We start from the raw sequence: 21,732 nt of genomic DNA, 5'->3' as shown, positions 1-21,732 counted from the left end.
GCGTTATAGCATTACTTGAGTTAAATGAACTGGACTTTTTTGAAATGTTTTTCAACCAGTTCCATGAATGATGCAGACCTTGTATATCCAAAATAGGGCATCGATAATTTCATAATGTGATCATCTCCCCCACCTCCTCATTTCTCCATTTAAAAGAAAAATTATGGTCTGTTCATACAGAATGACAGCCAAGTGCTGGACTTTATAGGTCTAGTCACTTAAGTATCATCACTATTCCCTTCAACTATTGGGAACACGTGTCACCCTTAAAGGCTAGCCCAAATGGAATATTTTTAGATAAAAATTCCAAAGTTCTGAGTGAAGAACTTTTTCTGTTCCATTCACAAAATACAAGCCTGCCAACACTGTGGTTTCCCATGGTTTTTGTACAAAATGTCACAAAAGTAAGCTTGCTGACTGGGCAACACAGCTTTCCATGACATCAGTAGTTCAGATTGTAACTTGTTGAACTGAAGATGGTACAGTGAAAAAAAAAACGTGTAAGACCATTTGTAGGCAGAGCAGGCCTTTTTTTGTTGTCACTTGTGACAAAATATTTCTCTTTGGTATGACTGAACATCAGCTGTATAAAATTGCTGTTTATAATAAAATCAAATTCTCAACTCTTTACAGTTAAGTTGAAGATTGTCAAAAAGTAATGTTTGATCAACAGATGAATAAAGGGTGTAATGAGTTAGAAATCCTGCTGAAGCTTATTATTGTCCTTTACTAAAGCAGCAAATTTCTCACTTATTTGCTTAAGTTCTCAGCCTTAATAGAGGGATGTCATCACTTGGCCAGAAAATGGACAACAATTTTATTACACTTGTTATGGGAGCGTTTTAGATTTTAGAAAAGTATTTTGCACATTGTACAATCTAAAGCCTAAAGGATAATAGTTTAGGCATGACAAATTCTGCCTCCTAGATTTATATTGCCACTAAGCAGTTCCACAAGCTTGTTTAGGCATAACTTGTATGCTGATTAATATATGTTCTTTAATATTTCTATCAATAATGAGTTCTATTACTGCTATTCCAGCAAGTATGTAGCCATGCAGCAAGAGTTTTCAACATTTAATTTTGATGCACAAGTACTGTAAACCTTTACTGTTCATCATTATTTTGAAAATCCCATAATTTTGGGGGATATGTTATTTGCTGCTTTGTACAAATAGAGTGTAAATGCTGTTGTATCTGCTCATAGGTTGATGCTGAAAAAAATGTTTTTGTTTGCAGTATCCAAAGCACTGTGATTTGCAGCAAACTTATACAGTCTGGAAACTTAATCACTTGTGTCACTTTCATCACAATGTCACATGTCTTAATCTTTACCAGCAGACTTTGCTACAACTGTCAGTTTGTGTTGTTTCACATCCATTTAACCTTTGGCATGTTGGGTGATCAGTAAGTTGAATGTGGATAGCCAGGTAGGCATGATCGCTGGGTAATGCATTGCAAAGAGGATTGTCCTTGAAGGATATTTTTGTTACTGTGTGTAAATGTTTAGTGAGCTGATGCCAGCTTTCTACTTACACAGGTCTCGGAGAAAGATAATTATCTAACAGCAGTTAGTGCTTACCCTTGGATCATTTTTAGGTATGCAGACATCAGTGTATTGGTGTTGGTCACCCTTTTTTTGCTCCCTTAGAAAATGCCTCTAATTGTTAACGTATTAGCAGGTCCTGCAGAAATAAGCAGACAGTAGTGGAGACAACCTGGCTTGAAAGAGCATCCACCGGACAAGAGGCATGTCCAGTCTTTTACAGGCATACCAGTTCCTATTATGTAAACCCCTCCTTTAGAACTGAAAGTAACCATGGAAGACAAAAATTTGTGAGAATTTATTTCACATAGAAGTTACTGAACTCAAAAAATGTCATGGAAAAATGTGAAGATTCATTTCACTACCAGAAATCAATATGGAGCTGCTGATGTATTTTGGATTGTAAACTTCCGTTTTTGTTGGCCTGTGCTGATTTGTCAAAGATCATGGACTCCACGGTCATGTCAACAACGAATATGTGAATGATAGCCATTCTTTTTGGTAATAAAGTGACTAAAGCTTTAATTTTGTGAAAATGTTCTTTTTAAAAATGGCAGACAGGAGTTTTTTTGCGCTTCATTTCTGTGCACAAGCAGACGGCTACTCGAAGGCTCACACATCCGATGTCCCTACCAGTCATGTCCACATTTTGTACTGTTTTACTATTAAAGTCATCAGCCACAATCAGAACTAATTAATCTGTTGCCTACATTTGGATTGTACTGTGCTTTGACAGAGCCATCTACACACAACTTTAATCTCTTTGATTGGCAATGTATGTACACTAAAAGATCTTGAAATTGCTATCCCAGTGAACCACCCAGGAGAGATGTTTTATCAGACCTGTAGGTTATGTTTTTCTAGTTTTATACCATTCATGTATTCAGTGACTAGAGAGAGCTCAACTCTTCCTCTACAGTTTGCACCCACAGATGTGAACATTCTCACAAGTACAGCTCGGTTGTGTCGATGCTTCCATACTGAATGAGTTAACACTTTTCTTCCTTGAATGATCAGACAGGCAATCCACCTTAACTTTTTTTAATGACTTTTTCAGTGATGACTTGTGCCGGGTGCTAAAGGATTTGGTCTGATGAATAATGGATAAAGATATATATAATGTGACAATAAGTAAACATAGTTAAGTAAGATAATAGCAAACAAAAAATGAAAAGACCTTTAAAAACTAAAAACAACTGATTCATAGCATTCTTGTCTTTGTGATTTGCAGCACAAATCAGAACTGTAGTTTCTGCCAACAAACCACATAACATGCTGCCTGTTGCTGTACATTGATGATCAGCAACCGCTGAAAGACAAAAAACATTTTCTCCACCGAGAATGGCGACTCCCCCCACCCCCACCAACCACTCCATCCCACATTTCTGAGTGATCATTGCATTAGCAGCTCACACTCTGCTTGTTTCAAACATGTATATCAGATGTATGTCTATCTTTTGCATACAGAGGATTGTCAATGTTTATATGTCGCACATTTTGTACACTCAACACATTTATCTTCAGGTGCTACCCTGTTCCCCACAAATAAAAATTGCTTGATGCATGAATATTGGATGTTAGACTACAGTCTTGAAAATGCTAAGGTAATGCAAATAAGATTTGTTTTTTCAGACAATGTTATAAGGAAATTATCAGTTAACAACTAGGATGAAAAAAACAAAAAGGAAGAACTCTGAAGCTCATTCATTGTTACTGTGTACCAAGACATCATCTTAGCAAATTACTGGGGCGTTATGCTGCTGCTGTAGCTCTGTAGAGAAACTGATCAGTTTCTCTATGGAAACACAAAGCCATCTTAGCTATTGTGATAGAGGTCACACTGGCAAGGCTGCCAAAGTATATAAGGGAAGGACCAGGTTGTCAATCTGTGAAGTTAAGGCTTCATAAACAGATGATGCCACTACGGCAAACACCACACCCGACCATGAGAATGATTCAAACCAGCCTGTTGAGAAATTGAAAGAAAAAAGCAATGTGTACTTATGAATACCAGTCACAATCTCATGCTCTCCTTCACACTTGTGCAAACATGTACATGAACATGCATTCAAATTTGTAAGCATATCAACACATACTGGCAAACAGCCTATTATGGTACAGCAGAATAGACTATAGTATATCTATACAGATAATCAGTAAAATAAATTCTACTTCCCTGCTACAAAAACACTTTTTTTTACCTCATGAAAATAAAATTTCTGAGTATTTGCTAATCTAAACAATAATATTTGTAAGTCTTGCAAGCTCTACTGCTGGTTATGCAGGAGTTAATTCCTTACTATTCCGTGAGATAGGCCTACACAGCCTCTTGAGGAGAGTCTGGAATTTGCTTTTTTTTCGTAAAGTTGATTTTTAGAAGGTCCAAGCAAAATTTATAGCAAACAAACAACAAATATAGCAACAAATCATTGCGTTATAAGCTCTGTACCAAAAAATTCAGTATAAGCCTACCTAAAAATAACCCTGTAGTGATGAAGATGAGCTGTGCAGTAACTGAGAAACCAGTTCCCTGCAAACTTTTGCATGTGCCTGCACAAAGTTGACACAACTCTCTGATTTAACATATATACAGTCTCAACTTATCATCTTCCCATCCATAATCTCGCAAGCCCTGCCTCTCCTCACATTATGGCAGATAGGGTTTCCCTCACAGTTACTCTTAGTTACAGATTATATACAGATTATGTCGCCACCCTTGCTTCGCACCTGACATTTGTGTCACAGAGATATAGTGGCATGATAAGGAGCAAAGACTGTCAACTTGCACTAAATGGTAAGGGATGCAGACTGACTCAAAGTTGTGGCTGTCAGGACCAACCTTCTTTATCAAATAGTTGATATATTGAAAAAAAAACCGAAATAGGAAATAAAATGGAAGACAATCATCTTCCTGTCATCTTTCACACATGCACCACACACACAAACCTCCACAGATTTATGCATACATATAACAAACACTCTCAGAGAGCGATAATGAAAATATACCTGGCCATTTGGTCAGTCCATAGCGCATACCAGCAATACAAGCAATAGTGTCACCAATGCCAAGTGAAAGGATCCCGCTGGACAACTGTAATAACATGGCTTCTGGGCAACCAAATGAAAACACATTTACTTTCATGATAAAGCAAAAACATATGTGAAAATGCTACATAGTCCTTCATATAATAAGAGTGATATCCCTTTGCCTAACTGGCTGGAGGGGACTAGCTAGCTCTCTCTCATCCATGGAGCTATGTCAAGTTTTGGTTCCTCCTACTCATCTGTGATGTTTGTTGCACTATAGATTGTTATTCACTGGTTGTACTGCATCATTTCTGACAATAGACATATTCTTCCACTAATGATTTGTTTCCTCCTACTCTTTGTTTTGTCATATTGCTTTGGATTTTTGACTGTACAGGATTCTGCGCCTCTTTCGCTGACACTTTTATCTGTTCAGACATTGTGGACCATGCTGTTTTCCATTTTTTGATTTATGAACTACGTACATTGCTACACTTTCTGATGATTCTGGATCTATATGCCTCAACAATGACGTCTGGTGATAGATGTGTTTGTTTGATCCTTCGTCTTGCTTCTTGCATGTAACTGCTGTTGCCTTCACTTCTTCAAGGTCAGGATTCTAAACTTCTACTTTGGTATTCCGAGGAATCTTTCTTTTTTACTGGCCTACATATGAAATTCAAGACATTGCTTAAACCAATCCTTGCTTTGCGATGATCAACTTCAAAGTCCAGTGCTGGCGGGAAGGGGGTGAGTGTGAATAACGATAAAAACACTGAAACTTATTGTTTTTGAGACCAGCATTTATCATTATGTTTGTGTGTGGTTCTTTTTAGTAAAGTACTTTGAGCCCGCATTTATTGGTGGTGCGATACAAATCGACTTTATAATTATTGTTATATCAGTTCTGGTCAGTATAAGGAATCTTTGACATATTGTGAGCAATGAAGCCATTTCATGACAAGTTTAGCCCTTGGGTTTTCTTTGACATCTTAAAAATCCTAAAGCACTTCTTAATTTTCCTGATCAGTTATCATTTTATCAATTAAAATCATAACCTTTCAGCAAGAAATGTAAAAAAAATGTCCTGCTTACTGTTATTTATATTGCATGAGAGCCAAAGAGGAACTGACAGTCCCACCAGCAGATAGATGTGTGTCAAGAGTACAGGGCCCTGATCACGACTGTCAGTAAAAACATGAAAGGCAATATCTATGGTAGTGCCCAGCCATTTTACACGAGTCACGCGAGCTGTCTGAACAGGAACAACACAAATATTTGTAAATCTGCACAAGACTGAATCATTTCTAATTCATGCAAAAAAATAGACAAAAAAAATAGTGTGCATTATGTATATACTCCTAGATAAACCAAATATAGACAATAAGATTATTTGTCACAATACAGACAAAACTGCATTTTAAAGTTAGTTTTATGTATTCATGCACTACCATGATGTTTATGGATATTTGCAGCATTTCTCTCAGATTTTCTTGCATATATATCAACATATTTATGAAAGAGAGTAGAACCACTAATTTCATTTGTTGACTGATATCACCACCCACCTCAAGTAAGGCCAACACAGCCAAGGCAACAACTGAAGCAAGTAGGAGAAAGGCAGGATCATGCACCAGTCCTGGAACATACACTGCAACCACTACAAGATGAAAGCACTTGCGCATGGCAGTTGAAGCTTTGTCAACGGTCCCTGTCTTCTTTGCTAAGGTGGGGTAAAGGCATACACCCATAGCTGTCACCACAGTCAGCAGCACCCACCAGCCCAAAAGAAGCAACTGGTGAAATATTCCTCATGACATTAAAAAGTAGTTTGCAGTTTAGTTTTGTGGATATAGGTCTAGCTACAGAAAAAAGAGTCATAAGCAAAAATGAAAGAATAATCGGAAAAGTGTAATGTGAATCCTTATGGGAACATTTTACATGAACTAAAATCTAAGTAGGCCAAGAGAGTGATGATCTAAACAAAAAAAAATGTTTTTTTTTTTTTTTAAAGATAATGGAGAACAGGACTGTGCTTTTTCGCTAGCATGTATGAATCATCTTTTTTCTTTTGCATGCTTACTATTATTCGAGCTATCTTAAGTAAACCAAATAACATATTTACCAATCTTACCAGTTGTGAGATTGTTTTGAAAATTTACAACTGATCAAAATGAACAAGATTCAGGCAAAGCCAAAGTACACAACCAGGCTAATGTACAATTATCAACAGTTATTTCTTACTGTTGACCTCTGAAACTCACCCTTTCTTGCCTGGTGAAGACAAACTGCAAAAGCCAAACAGCTGGGTTCAGATTTGTAATAAGACAATATGTCCCAAATCCCATTAGTGTGAAAATACAATACAGCAGAATGAAAAACAATATATTTTTCACCGGTTTTACCAACAGTATGGTGATTGTTGCAAAAGCAACAAATATACAAATGACCTGAAAAAAGATCAGAAATGCAAAGATATACAATTGTGGTTAGAACCAAATCAAAATGAAAACAAATCTTTAAAACCAAAACCAAATCATTATTATCAACATTATTTATCAATTTAAATTGCAGTCATACTTTTTTATCACAGAAATTTAATCAACCGATCCTCGTTCTCCACAATTCAATGGATGTAAAAAGTTAGCAGTTTGTCAAACTTGATAGTCATGACAGAACAAAACTTTTAAAAGTTTCACTCACTGAAATTAAAACATACAAACAAGCCTCTTCTGAAATTGGTGGTCTCCCCTGTAATAAAAATCACAAAAAATGGCTGCATAACAGGCACTGAAATTTTATTGTGAAAAAAGATTTTTAAAAAACCCTTGTTTCAAAGAGATCCAAATATTTCATTTACTTCTTAGATGCTTACTCAACTCGCACGTGAACACACACTTCTGTACTCTGTATAGATCTATAAATATTTGAAATCAGCCCTTATCTCACCAGTTGTTACTCCACAGGGAGAACTGGAAGCACTAAAAGTGTTAACTTTCCAGAACGACATTTATTTTTTGAAATGTTGATGCTGTTTTAATCTTGGTAAGATATACAGGGAAACAGTTTAGTGAATGCTGTTTCTTTCTCTGGTCAAATCTCAAAAGAAATAAGTATATAAAAATTTCCAGTATGTCTTTTGAAATACAATGTGCACTAAAATGACAGTGAGGTGCAGAGGAAAACATGAAATTAGTTTTGTAATCAAACTTAGAATTATTAATGTATAAATGAGATGAAAGAATGTCACACCTGATTAGAAATGAATTCAGTCAACCACCTCATGCTTCTCCACACAAAATCCCCAGCCAGATGACAGACAACACACAACTCCCCAAATGTAAAGGATTTTGGGCACAGTCTGGGAAGATGTGTGACCATAGCCACTACAACAGCAATGCCAAAAGAAATGGCCATGATACTGCTGCCTGCAAATAAACAAGAACCTTTTGTGTTTCTTTGTGTAGGGACATATTCAAGAGAATATGAACTGCAAGGTTACATGCAATATTTTTTTAAAACAAAGTCCCCTCCAATCTACTGATGAATAACAATACAGACAAAGGAACTGAACTCATGACTAACCTGTAGTTAAGACAACTGGAAGGAGAACAAGACCTGAAGACAAACTGAATGCAGTCTGTATAAACCCACTTGAATGCACACTGTTAAGACTTGGAAGCATTCTTGAGGACAACATCAGCATTATGCTACTGCAGGCTAGTAGAAATGATACCTCTTCTACCCTGGAATGACCTAAATCAATATCAGTACAAATGATTCTGAGTGAGGGAAAGCGTAGATGCACACCCACAGATACACATGCACTCACAGTCACTGGTCATTTTGCTCCAAAACTGAATTGCCCCACTGTCCAAATCAAATCATCTCAGTCCCAGGCAGTGGAGCAATATGGTTTTGGGGCAAATGACTAGCCCAATGAGAAAACTAAAAGGTTAAATATTGTTATAAATTGTTAATGAAATAAATAATAATTAATCATCACTCATTTAAAATATAAGACAAAAATTTCCTGATTTATTTAAAAGTACACTAATATTTTTCATATATCATTAAAACAGTTAGAGTGTTCTAGCATTTTGAAATCATATACAGTCAATCCCCTCCCCTCCTAAAAAAAGAAAATTAAAGAAGTTTCAAAAGAACTGCAGCTGTAGCATAATGGATTTTTTAAACAAAGAAATAAAGAACATTTATAAATGTTAATAAACTCATCTTACATGATGAACAGTTGTTTGCAGTATAAGAAATTTCTGCAAGAAAACACAGGGGAACCAGCAAGATGCAAAATATTCCAGACTGTTCAGCAGTTCTGAAACAAAATAGCAACACACACACAAAAGACTAGCATCAGTAAACTTTCCCTTTTGGTCTCTTACAGAAGTATAAATGTTTTAAACATGGGAGAACAAACCCCTGATTTCGGTGTAACTTTTCTCCTACCTAAATGTGTCACTTCCTTTGTGTCCATTCTTTGGCGAAGAAAAGAATATGATTGACAACACTTGAAGTACGAGAGATCCTGCAACAATGAAAGCATATCAAAAGCCTTTTTCATTTTTTTAGTATTTATTACGGACTAAACATTACAAATAAACATCAAAATATTCCAATGAACCTTGTCAGGAAAGTACATTAATTCTTCCAATATTCTTGAATGTGCAATAAGCATCACATTAAACTCATCGTCTTCAACGTGACTGCAAGCAACTTACAGTTAAATATATAACTTGTCTGTCATTTACATTTATTTATCACACTATTTGTGTTCAAGTACCAGCGAGGCAATGGTATGTCCATTCATGGGTTACATTCCAAGACTGAAGAAGCAGGCCTCCTAAAACCTTGGTCACCAGGATGATAATCAGCCAATCCTCTCCTGTTAGTCTATTACATAAGATCATCATTGTAAACCTTAATGCAGATTACAACTGTAAATTAAGTAACTACAGAGTTTTAAGTACGTAGAACCAATGCTGCAGTGCGATGTTCTCATTTTGGTTTTGACAAGAAGCGAAACGACTAAGAATTATCTCCCTTTAAAGAGTTTTTGAATCCGTCGTAAAACGTCGACAAGCAGGCGGTAAACAATAATTTACAGGCCTTCCGCCATCAGAAAAATATTAAGGGGTTTTAATTTCAGTTTCGCCTTCATTTGTTTGTTTTTTTTTTTTTTTTGTTTTTTTTTTATCTCCTTGTTTTATCAGCATGATTTGGGTTCTATTGTTAAGTCGTTAATTATACGTGCTTGTCACATGGATCCTCCACACATTCTCAGGCAGTTTCCATTGAATTTCATTCTGAAACCACTCAGCATCTTCGTGTTTCTCTTCCTGCACAGACTATAAAATTATTATTTACACGCAGACGCTTGAACACACTCCCATCCATCCATCTGTAATAACTCCACAGAGCCACAGGAATTTTGTCTTGTATATTTGTTTGTAACGCGCGTTGAGCCTGCATGGCTTTGGCTGGGATACCGCGCTATAGAAGCTCACATTATTATTATTATTATTATTTATTATTATTATTATTATTATTATTATTATAGGATTTATACTGCTCACGGAGCTGAATGAAAGATGTAGAGGACAGATGGCAGTGATGCCGTATACGTGAGTGTGCTTGTGTGTGTTAAAAAGGGGGGTCACCGAGAGTAGTGTATATTGCCAGGCAACACCACGCCATGACGTCATTAATCCTTTCTCTGATTGGTTGCCTGTCACACCCGCCATCGCTCACAGACCGAACAGAAAGGCAAACACCGTAAACCCCTCGTCAAAGTCTCCCCATTGCTGCAGCCCAAAGGCCCTCGACTGAAAAGCGGAAAAGCTGCAACAACTGTCGCGATGTTAAAGCCAGCAGATGACAGACAGCATTAGATTTTTCATTTCCGTCAAAAAAAGCTTGAAAAGAGATCCCAGCAATGAAACAACGATCGTGTGACCATTCTTTCACTTTGCTTGTTATCGTCTTATTGTTGGCTGCAGGTAGGAAGATGCAAGAAGCTGGACCTGTTAACAAAGTTTAAATGTTGCGGATTGTTAAATGATCAATCGTTGAACTGTAGTTGGGTCTAACGTCTATAGTTTGGTTTCATTTCTGTGTGCGTATATATTCATTGAGCATTGAATCCATTTGCCCTGTTTACGTACAAGTATATATATATAGGAGGAAAAGTTCTTATAATGCAAACCATAACTGACACTACAATTACTTGCATGATCATTAAGTGATGTGTTTGATTTTAGTTCTTTATTGCATGTCAGTATTTATAATAAGTTGTTATGCTGTTGATTGTCATGGGCAGTGTAAATCATTACACTCACACAGCCAAGCGCATGCCTGCGCACTGTAAATGTATGGAATGAAATGTTTTAAGTTAGATAAATTTTTCCAATCTTTTTCTATGAAATATACAAACAAGGATTGTTTTGCTGATGAGATGGGTGGATCAGTTAATAGGTACTTTTTTGCTTTTAGTGGTTGCATACTGAAAAGATGAATTTTTTTTTTGTCAAATCTGTTCCATTCAGACCCATCTTATGAACAGTCCTGTAACTGCACAGTGGATTGCATCGTAGACTGCACGTCAGGACAGTACTTTGATTCTGGACAGTGTCATATATGCCCACCTGGTTATTAGTAAGTATACCGCTACCAGATAAAAACTCTATATCCTGTACTTTACAACCAACAGCTATGGATAAACTTTTCTTAGATGAGATGTATTTGTCATCAACTTTTATAATTTCTCACTATTGAGATGTTATCATTCCAAAGTAAATATTATCTCCCATGAATGTATATGCATACTTTTTTTTCTTATCATGACTTTGTCAAAAAAAGTTGTCAAAAAGTATACTTTCCTACTAAGGTAAAATGACCAAAGATATTTTCACATCTTTATTAATGCTTGGAACAAGAAAACATTGCAAGAAATCTTATGTTTGTCTTACTTGTTTAAATAGACTTTCATGTAAGAAGTCTTACAGATTCATTAAGGGTTGGTGGACAGGTAGCAGTGGTAAAAAAGAAAGTAATCTATGATTAAGATCAGCTACTTTAAAGTGTCTGATATAGAGAGAAGATAAAATAAGTTCCATTACATTATGCACTCTCACACGTGCATGCACATACATGTAACCCATGTACAGCATTTGACACACATGACTATTCACAGTAATCTGATTTCTTGGAACCTTACCCACTTCTTGTCATTTTAATCGCACTCATTTCTCAGGCACTTTTGTCATCATTTTTAGATAATACATATTCCTACTGATCATCAGAGGTCTGGAATAGGTGCAAGAACAACTTTTCCTAACAATCTCTCCGTTACTCTATTACTCTATAGATGTGTTTCAATGTATAAAGACTTATTGATTCCACAGTGTATAATGCTTGTATTGAATCCCCTCATTCCAGCGATAGTACTCATGCTGATCAACAACAAAAAATGTATTTGTGAAAAGCCATATTATGCAGAGACACATCCTGCTTCGTAGGAGGGCTTTCAAACTGTAAAGAAACACTATTCACTGAGCTTTGAGGAGGGTAGGTTTCTGGCACAGTGCCAGCACTGGTGTGTAATTCATCTGAGAGGTGTGTGAGATCTTACCCAGCTTTTGCTGAAATGATCGTTAAGCCCATGTGAGAGTTAGGGAGAACTAGCAACGATTGTTTCCCATTATACAACAAACATCAGTCTTAGAATGGAAGAGATTCATCAAACTGTCAGAAGCAAAAGTAGTATAATGGGAGACAACCTTTCAGAAATTCCCACCCATCCCCTTCTATTAATTCACTTGTCCAACTGTTAGCAGATTAAGTTACAATCAAAACATCTCCTGGATCAGTTACTCTAGAAATGTGATTCCATGTTTATATGTTTGCTGAACCATGAATTTGTGAGTTCATTGTAAAGCATAGGTTAACATCACTGGAACTGTCATCATAGATTTAATATTTAATAAGATTTCAGTACTAGACTGAATCATGATTTTGTTAAAAGACATTTAGCATGTGGTTGTTGAATGTTTATAGTTTGAATGTTTATAGCGACTCCTACTCCCCTACCTTACGGCAGTATTGGTGAAAGTTTAACAATACATGTATGAGGAGGAATTTACATTCAGTTGCAAATGTCAACATACCCATAAAACGTTTAGAAATCTTTGCTAGCAACAACAATTAAAATAGTTTATTGATCAAAGCCCTGGGTTCAGTTTGCCTCTTGCGACACTCTAGCTGTATGTGACACCTGTTTGTAGGGGTGGTGTCTTCTCAGGATACATCAGTTTCTCCCCTCTCCCTCTCCATAGTGCAAAATCCCCTCCAGGTGGAAACTCCCGCCAAACCAACCAACCAATGATTCCAGCACCTTATTTATTTGGCAGAGCAGTACAAACAGTGATAGCTCATTTGATGACAAGTGACAGGTCTTACTTAGTAGACCAGAATAAGCCTCTGCTGCTATTAGATGCTTGGTAAAGCAGTATAAAAACCTCAGTTGCTGCAAGGTGTATCTCTTCACTTTACCCACTCACCACAGAACATAAGGTGATGGGTCCTACTTAGCAGAGCATTATATCCATTCCCGAGATACATGGCTCCTGCAAGTTGACTGGCTCCAACTACTTTTGAAATAAAGTAGGGTCGGCTAAAATGCAGATTTCTAAGAGACAAAAAAGGAAAAAAAATTAACAAATGATGTGAGGAGTTAAAATACCCAACAAGTAAGATCTTTAAATTCCCATAGAGAATTTTCAATGAAATTTATGGATCTTACTCGTCAGGTGTTTTAATTCCTCACATCGTGTTTTATTCCTTTTCTCTGAAACAAGACTGATTAGCGCTAGGGCTTCGATCAGGAGTGCTTTATGTTATCAGTGCAATACCAATCTGAACATTAAAGCTGAACTTAATCCACACCATTATGGAAACACCACCTGATACATGTAGTTGCTTTGAAAAATTATTGCTCCATTTTGAGAATATCAAGCTGATATTTCTGATAGGCATCAGGACCATTTAATGAAGTTTTTTTTCTCACTTGAGAACTCCAGATTAGCTTACTTATAGGAGGTATACTGGGTGAGGGTAAGGGCGTAGAATCGTAAATGCAGACAACTGTATTGGCTTTACTATGTGGGTTTTGCTTTTTGCAGACTTGCATTTGTTGAATGTGATAATTCCTGAAAAATTAAAAGTGCTGATAATTGAGAAACAGCAAATGTTCAATTGCAGTTTTCTTTCAAAGACTTGAAGACAACTTTCTTTTTTATAAGTGAATCTGACATTTGATAAAAAGCGTATTAGACTGTTGTGGTATCCATATCCTTGAGATGTTTCAAAGGCTGTGTATTTTCCCAAAGTAGAATGTCTTGTATTGCTTTTTTTTTCTTTCAGTTGTGATGGCACTGCAGATACTGCAACCCCATGTATTGCTGGAACTTACAACCTGAAAAATGGTTCCACATCTTTATCAGAATGTCAGGTGTGTGCCAGCAATCAGATAAGCAGTGATGGGGCCTCTACCTGTCAGCTGTGCCCAGATGGTGAAGTCTCTAATAGTAATCACACAGCATGTGAAACATGTCCTGCTGGAACCTACAGAAGAACAACTGATCCTGCATGTGTCACCTGTCCCAAAGGTTAGCAGTTTTTTAACTATTTATTGTTTTCTAAACTCTGTAACTATTTTGTATTATAGAAGTCCATGTGGCAGGAAGTGATGTTGTCCGTACCTGATGTGCCATTGGATTTAGCTCCACTATGATAAGCTTAGTTGACTCTCCAATGAACTTACACTTTCCCATCTTCCTATGACTTCAAGCAACTTGTAAAGATACAGAGGTCTGCTAGGATAATGACAAGATTATCTTTTGTTTTGTTGGCAATATGCATGGGAACAGTTAGGTCCAGTTCTTTTATAAACACTACAAAACATACTTTTCAAAATTTAGTATTTTAGAGATCAAACTAGATGCTTAGGATATACTTTACATTGAGGATTTAAGCTGGCAGCAAATTATATATAATCAGGGTTTTTATATCTGTTGGGTGTTAAGAGAGCAGACCTTTTCTAGGTCCAGAGGGGACAGAGAGTACCATACACACAACCTCCTGCTAGGTGCACCCCAATGTTTATGTGTTCAGGTTAGTTACTTTGACATGAAGTGACATTACTTTGCAGAATCTTGTAAATGTGTGCTTGTGGCATTATGTCAGGCTATAAGTGTCCAAGTAAAGGAATGGCTGCCCCAATCCCATGTCCTAGTGGTGAGTATCAGGCATCAGAAGGGGATTCATCGTGTGTCAAATGCCCTGCCGGCAGTGAGTGCTCAGACCCAACAAGAGCAGCTTTATGTAGTGCTGGCCACTTCTCACCAGATAGCGCCATCAACTGCACAGCATGCAACACAGGTACTCTGAAGAGGAAACTTTCTGTATTTTAAAGTCTTTAACAACTTAACAAATGTCTACATCCATAATCTTTACCTAAAGCTAATGTTACTATTAAAGACAATAGAAAAAAGCTATACTTTCATTGCATGTTTTATTTATCCTTATATTCATGGTCTTGGGGTGGACTTTTAAAATAGTGTGATAATATTCGGTAATATTTGTTGCTCTAATGTTCTATCCATGAAGAAGCTGCAAATTTAAAAACAGACTTTCAAAACCTTGTCCTTATGTGAATGTTACTATATTGCTAGTAAAACATACAGTTACACATGAAGATTTGGGCTTTACAGGCTACTTTTCATCTACTGGGGCATCATCTTGTATGGAGTGCGCAGCTGGACAGTTCTGTACGGCTACAACTCAGACACCTTGTGGCATGGGCAAATACAGCAGTGCTGGAGCAGTCACATGCACAATCTGTCCAGCAGGGTATCAAGTTTGATTTTTTCACATTGAGTCACAACATACTTTAAATGTTTCATAAAGAGTATGCAGGGTGAACTCACAGCAATCACCTTCCCTTCACGAAGAATATGCTGGACATAACACAGTGATCAGATTCCTTTCATGAAAAATATCTTCATCAGGTGGCCACATTTTGGGCCTTTTTTTAAAAAGTAGCAAAATGTAACAAAAGTATAATTTTAAAAGAGCTTTTATTATCAAAGTTAGCAGAAATGAACTTTCCTTGCCTTCAGACACCATGTTCTTTTGGAAAACTTGCACATATCGGTTTACCTGAAACTGTTTTTCAAAAATGTGTTTCTAAAGTAGGGCTACAGGGGAAACATGTTATGTAAACAAAAAATTCCAGTCACAAACTCTGAGAAATGTGTTTCTGTTTCCTTAAGTCTTTAGATCGTTGCTTTTCACTGTACCTTTTTCTTTTCATCCTTTAATGTAACATAGTTTCTTTCTTTGCACAGGCATGCCTGTCCAAACAGCACAACCACTACTCCAGAAAAGTGTCCAGCAGGTAGTTATTCAGCTGAAGGTTCAGTAATTTGCCGCCCATGTAACTCTGGATACCAATGTCCATCAGAGGGCATGTCTATGCAGGATCCATGCACTAATGGAACATTTACCAACACTTCAGGCTCTTCTTCATGCAAGCCTTGTCCTGCAGGTCTGTGATCTATCTCTACAAATTTATGGAAAGCTATACTTACACATGGAGGGCTCATTAGTCTTTTTGTTTGCCGCATAGTTAGTTGCCATGCACTTGCATGGTTGGATGTAATCTGTGAGTAAGAAAGCTAGGTTTACAAAAAATGGTAAATAAGGAATAAGTGACTTATCCATCAGAAAACAAAGAGTAAACAAGCATGTCCATGGAGCTTTACTTAATTGTTAACTGCAAAACAATATTTTTTTTCCTTTTGGGTTGGGGGGATAAATTTTCTTTCTCAGTGTGTCATTTTGAAGGTTAATGCTGCATTTTTACTATCTGTATAACTTGTTTACTGGTTGAGATAAAAGTTTTTTCTTTATCACAAGCAGCACTCCTGTGATGTTTGGGATTTGATGGTTTATTAGCATGATCTGTAGTTTGTACAATTCCCTTGCTAGAATATGCATGTAATGTCTTCTCTCACTAATATACTAAACTCCGATTGTAACATATATACATAATATTTATTAGGATGCAAACACCATAAAATGCTGTGCGGCTTGTCTACTTTCTAACTATTCTACTGTGCACTAGTGATGTGAGTGGTTGTGGTGTTCTCAGGCTGTCTGATTGCATATTTGCAGGTTATAAGTGTGTGAGCCCTGCCTCCACGCCCATAGAATGCCTGCAAGGTGAGTTCAGTCCAGAGGGGACCACCATCTGTGTGGTATGTTCAGATGGATATTATGCTGCTTCCATTGGTTCTGCCACCTGCACCCCTTGTCCTGCTGGTAAATACTGTGCTGCAAAAAATTCTGGACCTACAGACTGTGGGCCTGGAGAATACAGGTATGTGTCTTGTAACAGGATAGATGTGGGTTGCTTTCCTGATCCCACCATAAAAACACAACACTCTCATGGGTTCCTTAAAACACACCATGTGCTGCAGGCTACTAAAAAATGGATCTGTCAGTTAGGAAAAAAGAGGCACATTAGTACAAAGTTGTTGTTGTTCTTATTATTATTGCAGAAATACTGCTGATAATTTGTGAAAATAATTGTGAAATTAAGTTTATTTGAACAGAAGATCTGTTTATAATTTCAGATACTAGAATGTGGAAATGTGTGTGTGTAATTATAAATTCCTGTAGAAGGTTGAGGATGCGTAGTCAAAAGTATTTTCCCTGTCAAATCCATATAAACTAAGGTTGTAAAATTTATGCCTTGTTGATCTAATTTTGTGTTTCAGTCATGGATTGGCAATGTCATGCACTCAGTGCAACTCTGGCTATTTTAAGACCACTGCAGGAGCAGGCAATTGCACATTGTGTCCTGCTGGTTACCAGTGCCCCACGACCTCCACAGGTAAGCTGACTTTGTTTTTTTTGTTTTTTTTTATCAGGCATGAAATCCAATAATATTATAGTCAGCCAAATTTTTTTTGCAAAGTACTGTGTGTATAAATGAACAATTTTTTGTGTGCAGAAATGGAATGTGACAATGGGTACTATTCACAGGCTGGGGCAACAAGTTGCCTCCCTTGCCCTGGTGGCTATTCCTGTTCCAACAAAAGTCAGTTGCCGCAGTTGTGTACTGCTGGTACCTATGCCAGCAATGCTAGCCTCACATGCACCAGCTGTCCCCCTGGTCACATGTGTCCTGACAGTGGAATGGTACAGGCCATAGCTTGTCCTGCAGGATGGTATCAAACATCCAGTGGTCAGACATCCTGCACAGAGTGCGGGCAAGGTAAAGAAATGTGTGTGATGACAGGATGATGTTGCTTACTTGTTACTTGCTTGCTTTGTCATTTTTCACTTTGTCAAAACGATATGGACTGAGTGACTGAGCAGAAATATTGTAACCAACACATTGGTCCCTGATGGCTACGTAGGGGTGGGCTAGTCGCACAAGAACACAACAAAGATGGAACTGCTGCATAACTATAGATTTTATTCAGAGTTTCACTCAGAGGCTGGCCTGCTTTCTCTCCACTCTCATTTCCAAATTCAAAAAGCCTCCTTCAACTCTAAAGCTATGCTACTTATTCTATCCCCATTGAATGTTCCAGCAACCTTTTCCCCTTTTCCCATGGCTTGGTTACGCAGTTCACCCTTTCCCTGCTCTCTGTGATGGTAGAGGCCATCCCCATCTCACACTCTCTGGTCATGGCCTTCCCAAGTGGGTCAGGGGGTGACTTCATAAGTTTGGGTGTATCAATAGGTCCAGTAGCCACTGGTGGGACAGTTCAAGGCTGGCTATCACATAAGCAGCAGACGTGAGAAAGGGACAGTTTTGGGAGCCATTCGATTACTACCCTCTACAAAAAAAAAGAAATAACTAATTAGTACACTACTAAAGCGCTCTCTCTATATATAATATGTGTGTGTGCACATGCACATGTATGGACAATATTTCATGCTGAACCATATTTCTTATAACTACTTCAAAGCTGCTGTAGACACAACATTTTAAAAATATAAGAAAGATTTGAAAGGGCCACCAGGACTTTCAGTTAAAACATTCTGCCCTTTAGTTCATCTTTGGTTTTGTCTCTGTTTTTAAAGACTGGGATACTATCTTTAAAGGTAATAATTTTGAAAATGTATGCAGATTGTTCTTTTCTGTTTACTTGATAAGCCTTTGCAGCTCTCATCTGTATATTAAAAAGAGATCACGACCTCATGTTCCAGAGCATTTTGTGAAAAACAAATGACAACGCTATGTTGTCACTCGTAATTAAATAACTATCATTGCTGTACCATCTGAATAGCCCAGTAAGCTTGAGTTATCTGGTTCAGGAGAGAAATGCACTAATCGCACGAGCAGCCCCACCCCTTGTCCAGCTGGAGAGTATCAAGATGGAAGAGGGATGGAAACCTGCAAGTCGGTCAGTTGTTGTTTTGTGTTCAAGTTCCATAAATAAAACTTTATTGTTGTGTGCCAGAATAAGACACATCAGTATCTTGGAGACAGCATTTAAATGGCATTATTTGCATGTGGGGGTTCAGTGTTTGAATAATAATTTCTTTACTGCAGGGATCAAGGATAAAAGTGATAACAGTAATGGTGAATAAAAGATGGTGGTGATGATGTAATGAGAGCAACAGTGATTCTTTTATCATAGAATAATTGAATTTTTTGCCATCAGTGCCCATCCGGTTATTATACAGCAAGAACTGGTACGATCCTGTGCACCATTTGCCCAGCTGGGTCCAAGTGTCCAGATCCATCAAGCAGTCCTACACCTTGTGGCAGTGGAGAGGTCAGTTCATGTAGAGTTGGTGTGTCATTCCAGAAACACACAATTTATTATTTTATTTCCAGAATGATCACTTTAACATTCCAACCGTTTCTATTTACGTCACAAAGTATTATGTATTAATATATTTATTGGCTTCAGATAGAGAAGGCTTGCTGGCTTTATGAACAGTAAAAGAGTAAGAGGTAAAATAAAAACATTCCTTATAGGATACATCCAATAGATCTGATAGATGTTTTAATTTTCTGATGATTTATCTATTTCTTATTTATTTAATCACTACTGAATGTGTGTTTGTTGACAGATGGATAATCTATGATTTTATTGACTAGATGACAAAAGCTGGCAATAAATAATAAATGGGTTCAGTAATAGGCGAATGCACAGACTTGAATTGTTGATTAAGGCATCTTATTCATTAAATACATTGAATGATCTGTGCCTGACACTATGCAGCATCAGAATGTGGTAGATGTCAAACAGGGAATACAAAGAAAATTGAAATCTGAATTTTAATTTGTGTTTTACAGTATTCAGAAGCAGGATCAACAGTATGTCAGACATGTCCAGCAGGGACCACATGTGGAGGCGATGGCTCTGTCTCCACATGTAATGTAAGTTGTTATTAACCTCCACAACAGATGAGGTTTATCTCTAAGTTTGATAGAATATATTTTTAACTTTTCACTTATTGTCATATGCTTATCCATTTATGGACCTTTCATTATTTCAGACAGGAGAGTATTCCAATGGCACTGCCTGTGTCCCATGTCCTGCAGGGTTCTACTGTCCATCGCCCCTCGCTTCTCCTCAGGTCTGCGCTACTGGTACTTACCAGCCCTCCACTGGTCAAACCAGCTGCTTGGCATGTCCTGCTGGACAGTCTTGCATTGACCGCTCAACCTCACCAGTCAACTGCATTGCCGGCTTTTTTAGTGCTTCTAGTGAAGAAACTTGCCAGGTATTTCAAAAATTGTCGAACTTCTTGAGATGTCACACACAGGTCTAGAGATTTCTAAACGTGTAATAAAGATGTTTTGGAAGGAGAAGTCAATAAGAAGCATATATCTCTCTGTCAGGTTAATATAAAGGGTTATACATGCCAAGGGCATGACGAAATAAAAGATTTTTTCCAGAAAGCGCTGCTATTTTTTAAAGTATTTCTTGTCTTGTGTCCTTCTTGCAGCGCTGTCCAGATGGCACATACAGTGCTGCTGCAGCAGGATCTTGCTCTCCCTGTCCTGCTGGTAAAATGTGTTTCGATGGCAGCAGCTACGTGTCACCAACAGACTGCAGCACTGGGACATACAGCCCTGCTGGCCAGACCACATGCACTGTCTGCCAACCAGGTCAGCTGTACATCAAGTTGTGTCTGTTGAAATGGCTAACTGAAAGAGACAATGTACAACATCTGCTCTTATTGTTAGGGTGTTATTTTCATTCTAGGTTGACTTTAACATAGAAAGGCACCTTTGCAGGAAATGTTCTTTAAAAACAAAAATCAGCCAGTGTTGAAAAGTGTAGCTATGTAATATGTTTTTAACATTAACGCTAATGTTGGGTAAAGTTAGCACATGCATATAACAAATGATAAGTTCAGAAAGAAAGCTTTCATAGATTACTTACAGAGATGATGGACCATGATTATCTGTATTCAGGTACTTACAGCAGCGCAGGAGCAACTGTATGCTCGCTGTGTCCAGCTGGTTCCTTCTGTCTGGATCCATCTCAGGCTCCACAACCTTGCGCTGCTGGGAACTACAGCACCAGAGGGGTGGTCAGTGATAAACTTTTTTTGGACCTCTGCTGGTTCATTCTACAACTACTTATGCATCAACATTTATCCGTTATTGCATATAAAATTATTTCAACAATGTGCAAAATATCTTGGTAGCAAAGCTTTTCTTCAATCATTTAGTAGAAGTATAGATAAAAGCAAGTAACAAAATTCATCTGTACTCTCTTTCATGTCCCTAAACAGACTCATTCTCTTGCACTACTTGCAGATCTTGTAGGTTTGCCCTGAAACTGCCTAACATAATTACTTTCTGATTATTTTCTCAGAACATAGCTTGTGCTCTCTGTCCTGCTGGCTATGCCTGCTCCAACCCCTCATCCCTTCCAGTCATCTGCAGCAGTGGTACATACTCCTTATCAGGGCAGACAACTTGCTCACCGTGTCCCACAGGACAGTCATGTCTGGATCCCTCCGCTCCACCTGTCAACTGCAACGGAGGGCAATACAGCCCACAGGTAATTCATTCTTGCCTACCTGCCACAATACTTAAAAACT

The 21,732-nt window shown here is 37.7% G+C and overlaps 2 protein-coding genes across 6 annotated transcripts in view; one reads left to right on the top strand and one right to left on the bottom strand.

The window, feature by feature from the left end:
- Positions 1 to 3: 3 nt before the first annotated feature.
- LOC112553698 (dolichol kinase-like) lies at positions 4 to 9,716 on the bottom strand. 4 transcript variants are annotated; one of them, XR_003097097.1, is made up of 13 exons: positions 9,371 to 9,715; positions 9,037 to 9,115; positions 8,814 to 8,905; positions 8,158 to 8,328; positions 7,825 to 8,000; positions 7,276 to 7,323; positions 6,837 to 7,022; positions 6,141 to 6,368; positions 5,668 to 5,827; positions 4,552 to 4,653; positions 4,018 to 4,095; positions 3,311 to 3,511; positions 4 to 3,129 (listed from the first exon to the last, which is right to left on the bottom strand). XR_003097097.1 is itself a non-coding variant. In XM_025221087.1 (12 exons), the coding sequence occupies exons 1-12, from the start codon at positions 9,498 to 9,500 to the stop codon at positions 3,381 to 3,383; spliced, it is 1,581 nt and encodes a 526-aa protein (XP_025076872.1). In that variant the 5' UTR covers positions 9,501 to 9,715; the 3' UTR covers positions 4 to 3,380. The 4 variants fall into 4 exon arrangements, 3 of the variants coding, with proteins under 3 accessions (XP_025076872.1, XP_025076873.1, XP_025076874.1); XM_025221087.1 differs by having other exon boundaries at positions 4 to 3,511; XM_025221088.1 differs by having other exon boundaries at positions 4 to 3,511; positions 9,339 to 9,462.
- A 606-nt stretch (positions 9,717 to 10,322) lies between these two features.
- The window catches only part of LOC112553744, a 78,639-nt gene continuing 67,229 nt past the window's right edge, over positions 10,323 to 21,732 (top strand). For both annotated transcript variants that reach the window (XM_025221160.1, XM_025221159.1), the window contains exons 1-16: positions 10,323 to 10,586; positions 11,133 to 11,241; positions 14,008 to 14,252; positions 14,830 to 15,024; positions 15,357 to 15,495; positions 15,993 to 16,192; positions 16,822 to 17,026; positions 17,427 to 17,542; positions 17,663 to 17,926; positions 18,979 to 19,067; positions 19,329 to 19,442; positions 19,970 to 20,053; positions 20,173 to 20,400; positions 20,626 to 20,788; positions 21,098 to 21,216; positions 21,504 to 21,692. In XM_025221160.1, coding sequence (XP_025076945.1) covers positions 10,523 to 10,586; positions 11,133 to 11,241; positions 14,008 to 14,252; positions 14,830 to 15,024; positions 15,357 to 15,495; positions 15,993 to 16,192; positions 16,822 to 17,026; positions 17,427 to 17,542; positions 17,663 to 17,926; positions 18,979 to 19,067; positions 19,329 to 19,442; positions 19,970 to 20,053; positions 20,173 to 20,400; positions 20,626 to 20,788; positions 21,098 to 21,216; positions 21,504 to 21,692 — 2,523 coding nt within the window. In that variant the 5' untranslated portion in view covers positions 10,323 to 10,522. The remainder of the gene's footprint in view (positions 10,587 to 11,132; positions 11,242 to 14,007; positions 14,253 to 14,829; positions 15,025 to 15,356; positions 15,496 to 15,992; positions 16,193 to 16,821; positions 17,027 to 17,426; positions 17,543 to 17,662; positions 17,927 to 18,978; positions 19,068 to 19,328; positions 19,443 to 19,969; positions 20,054 to 20,172; positions 20,401 to 20,625; positions 20,789 to 21,097; positions 21,217 to 21,503; positions 21,693 to 21,732) is intronic.

The sequence above is a fragment of the Pomacea canaliculata genome, linkage group LG13 (genome assembly GCF_003073045.1).
Source record: "Pomacea canaliculata isolate SZHN2017 linkage group LG13, ASM307304v1, whole genome shotgun sequence".
Taxonomy (NCBI): Eukaryota; Metazoa; Mollusca; class Gastropoda; order Architaenioglossa; family Ampullariidae; genus Pomacea; species Pomacea canaliculata.
The sequence above is the reverse complement of the archived record's forward strand: the minus strand, read 5'-3'. Positions and strand labels throughout refer to the sequence as shown.

Excerpts from the sequence above, each read along its gene's own strand:
- LOC112553698 (XM_025221087.1), bottom strand. The coding sequence starts at position 9,500 with ATGATGATCTTATGTAATAGACTAACAGGAGAGGATTGGCTGATTATC. Across the intron at positions 8,329-8,813 it reads TGCAAACAACTGTTCATCAT|GTCATTCCAGGGTAGAAGAG; the intron begins GTAAGATGAGTT and ends ATATTGATTTAG. Across the intron at positions 6,369-6,836 it reads TCTTCACCAGGCAAGAAAGG|TTGCTTCTTTTGGGCTGGTG; the intron begins GTGAGTTTCAGA and ends ATATTTCACCAG.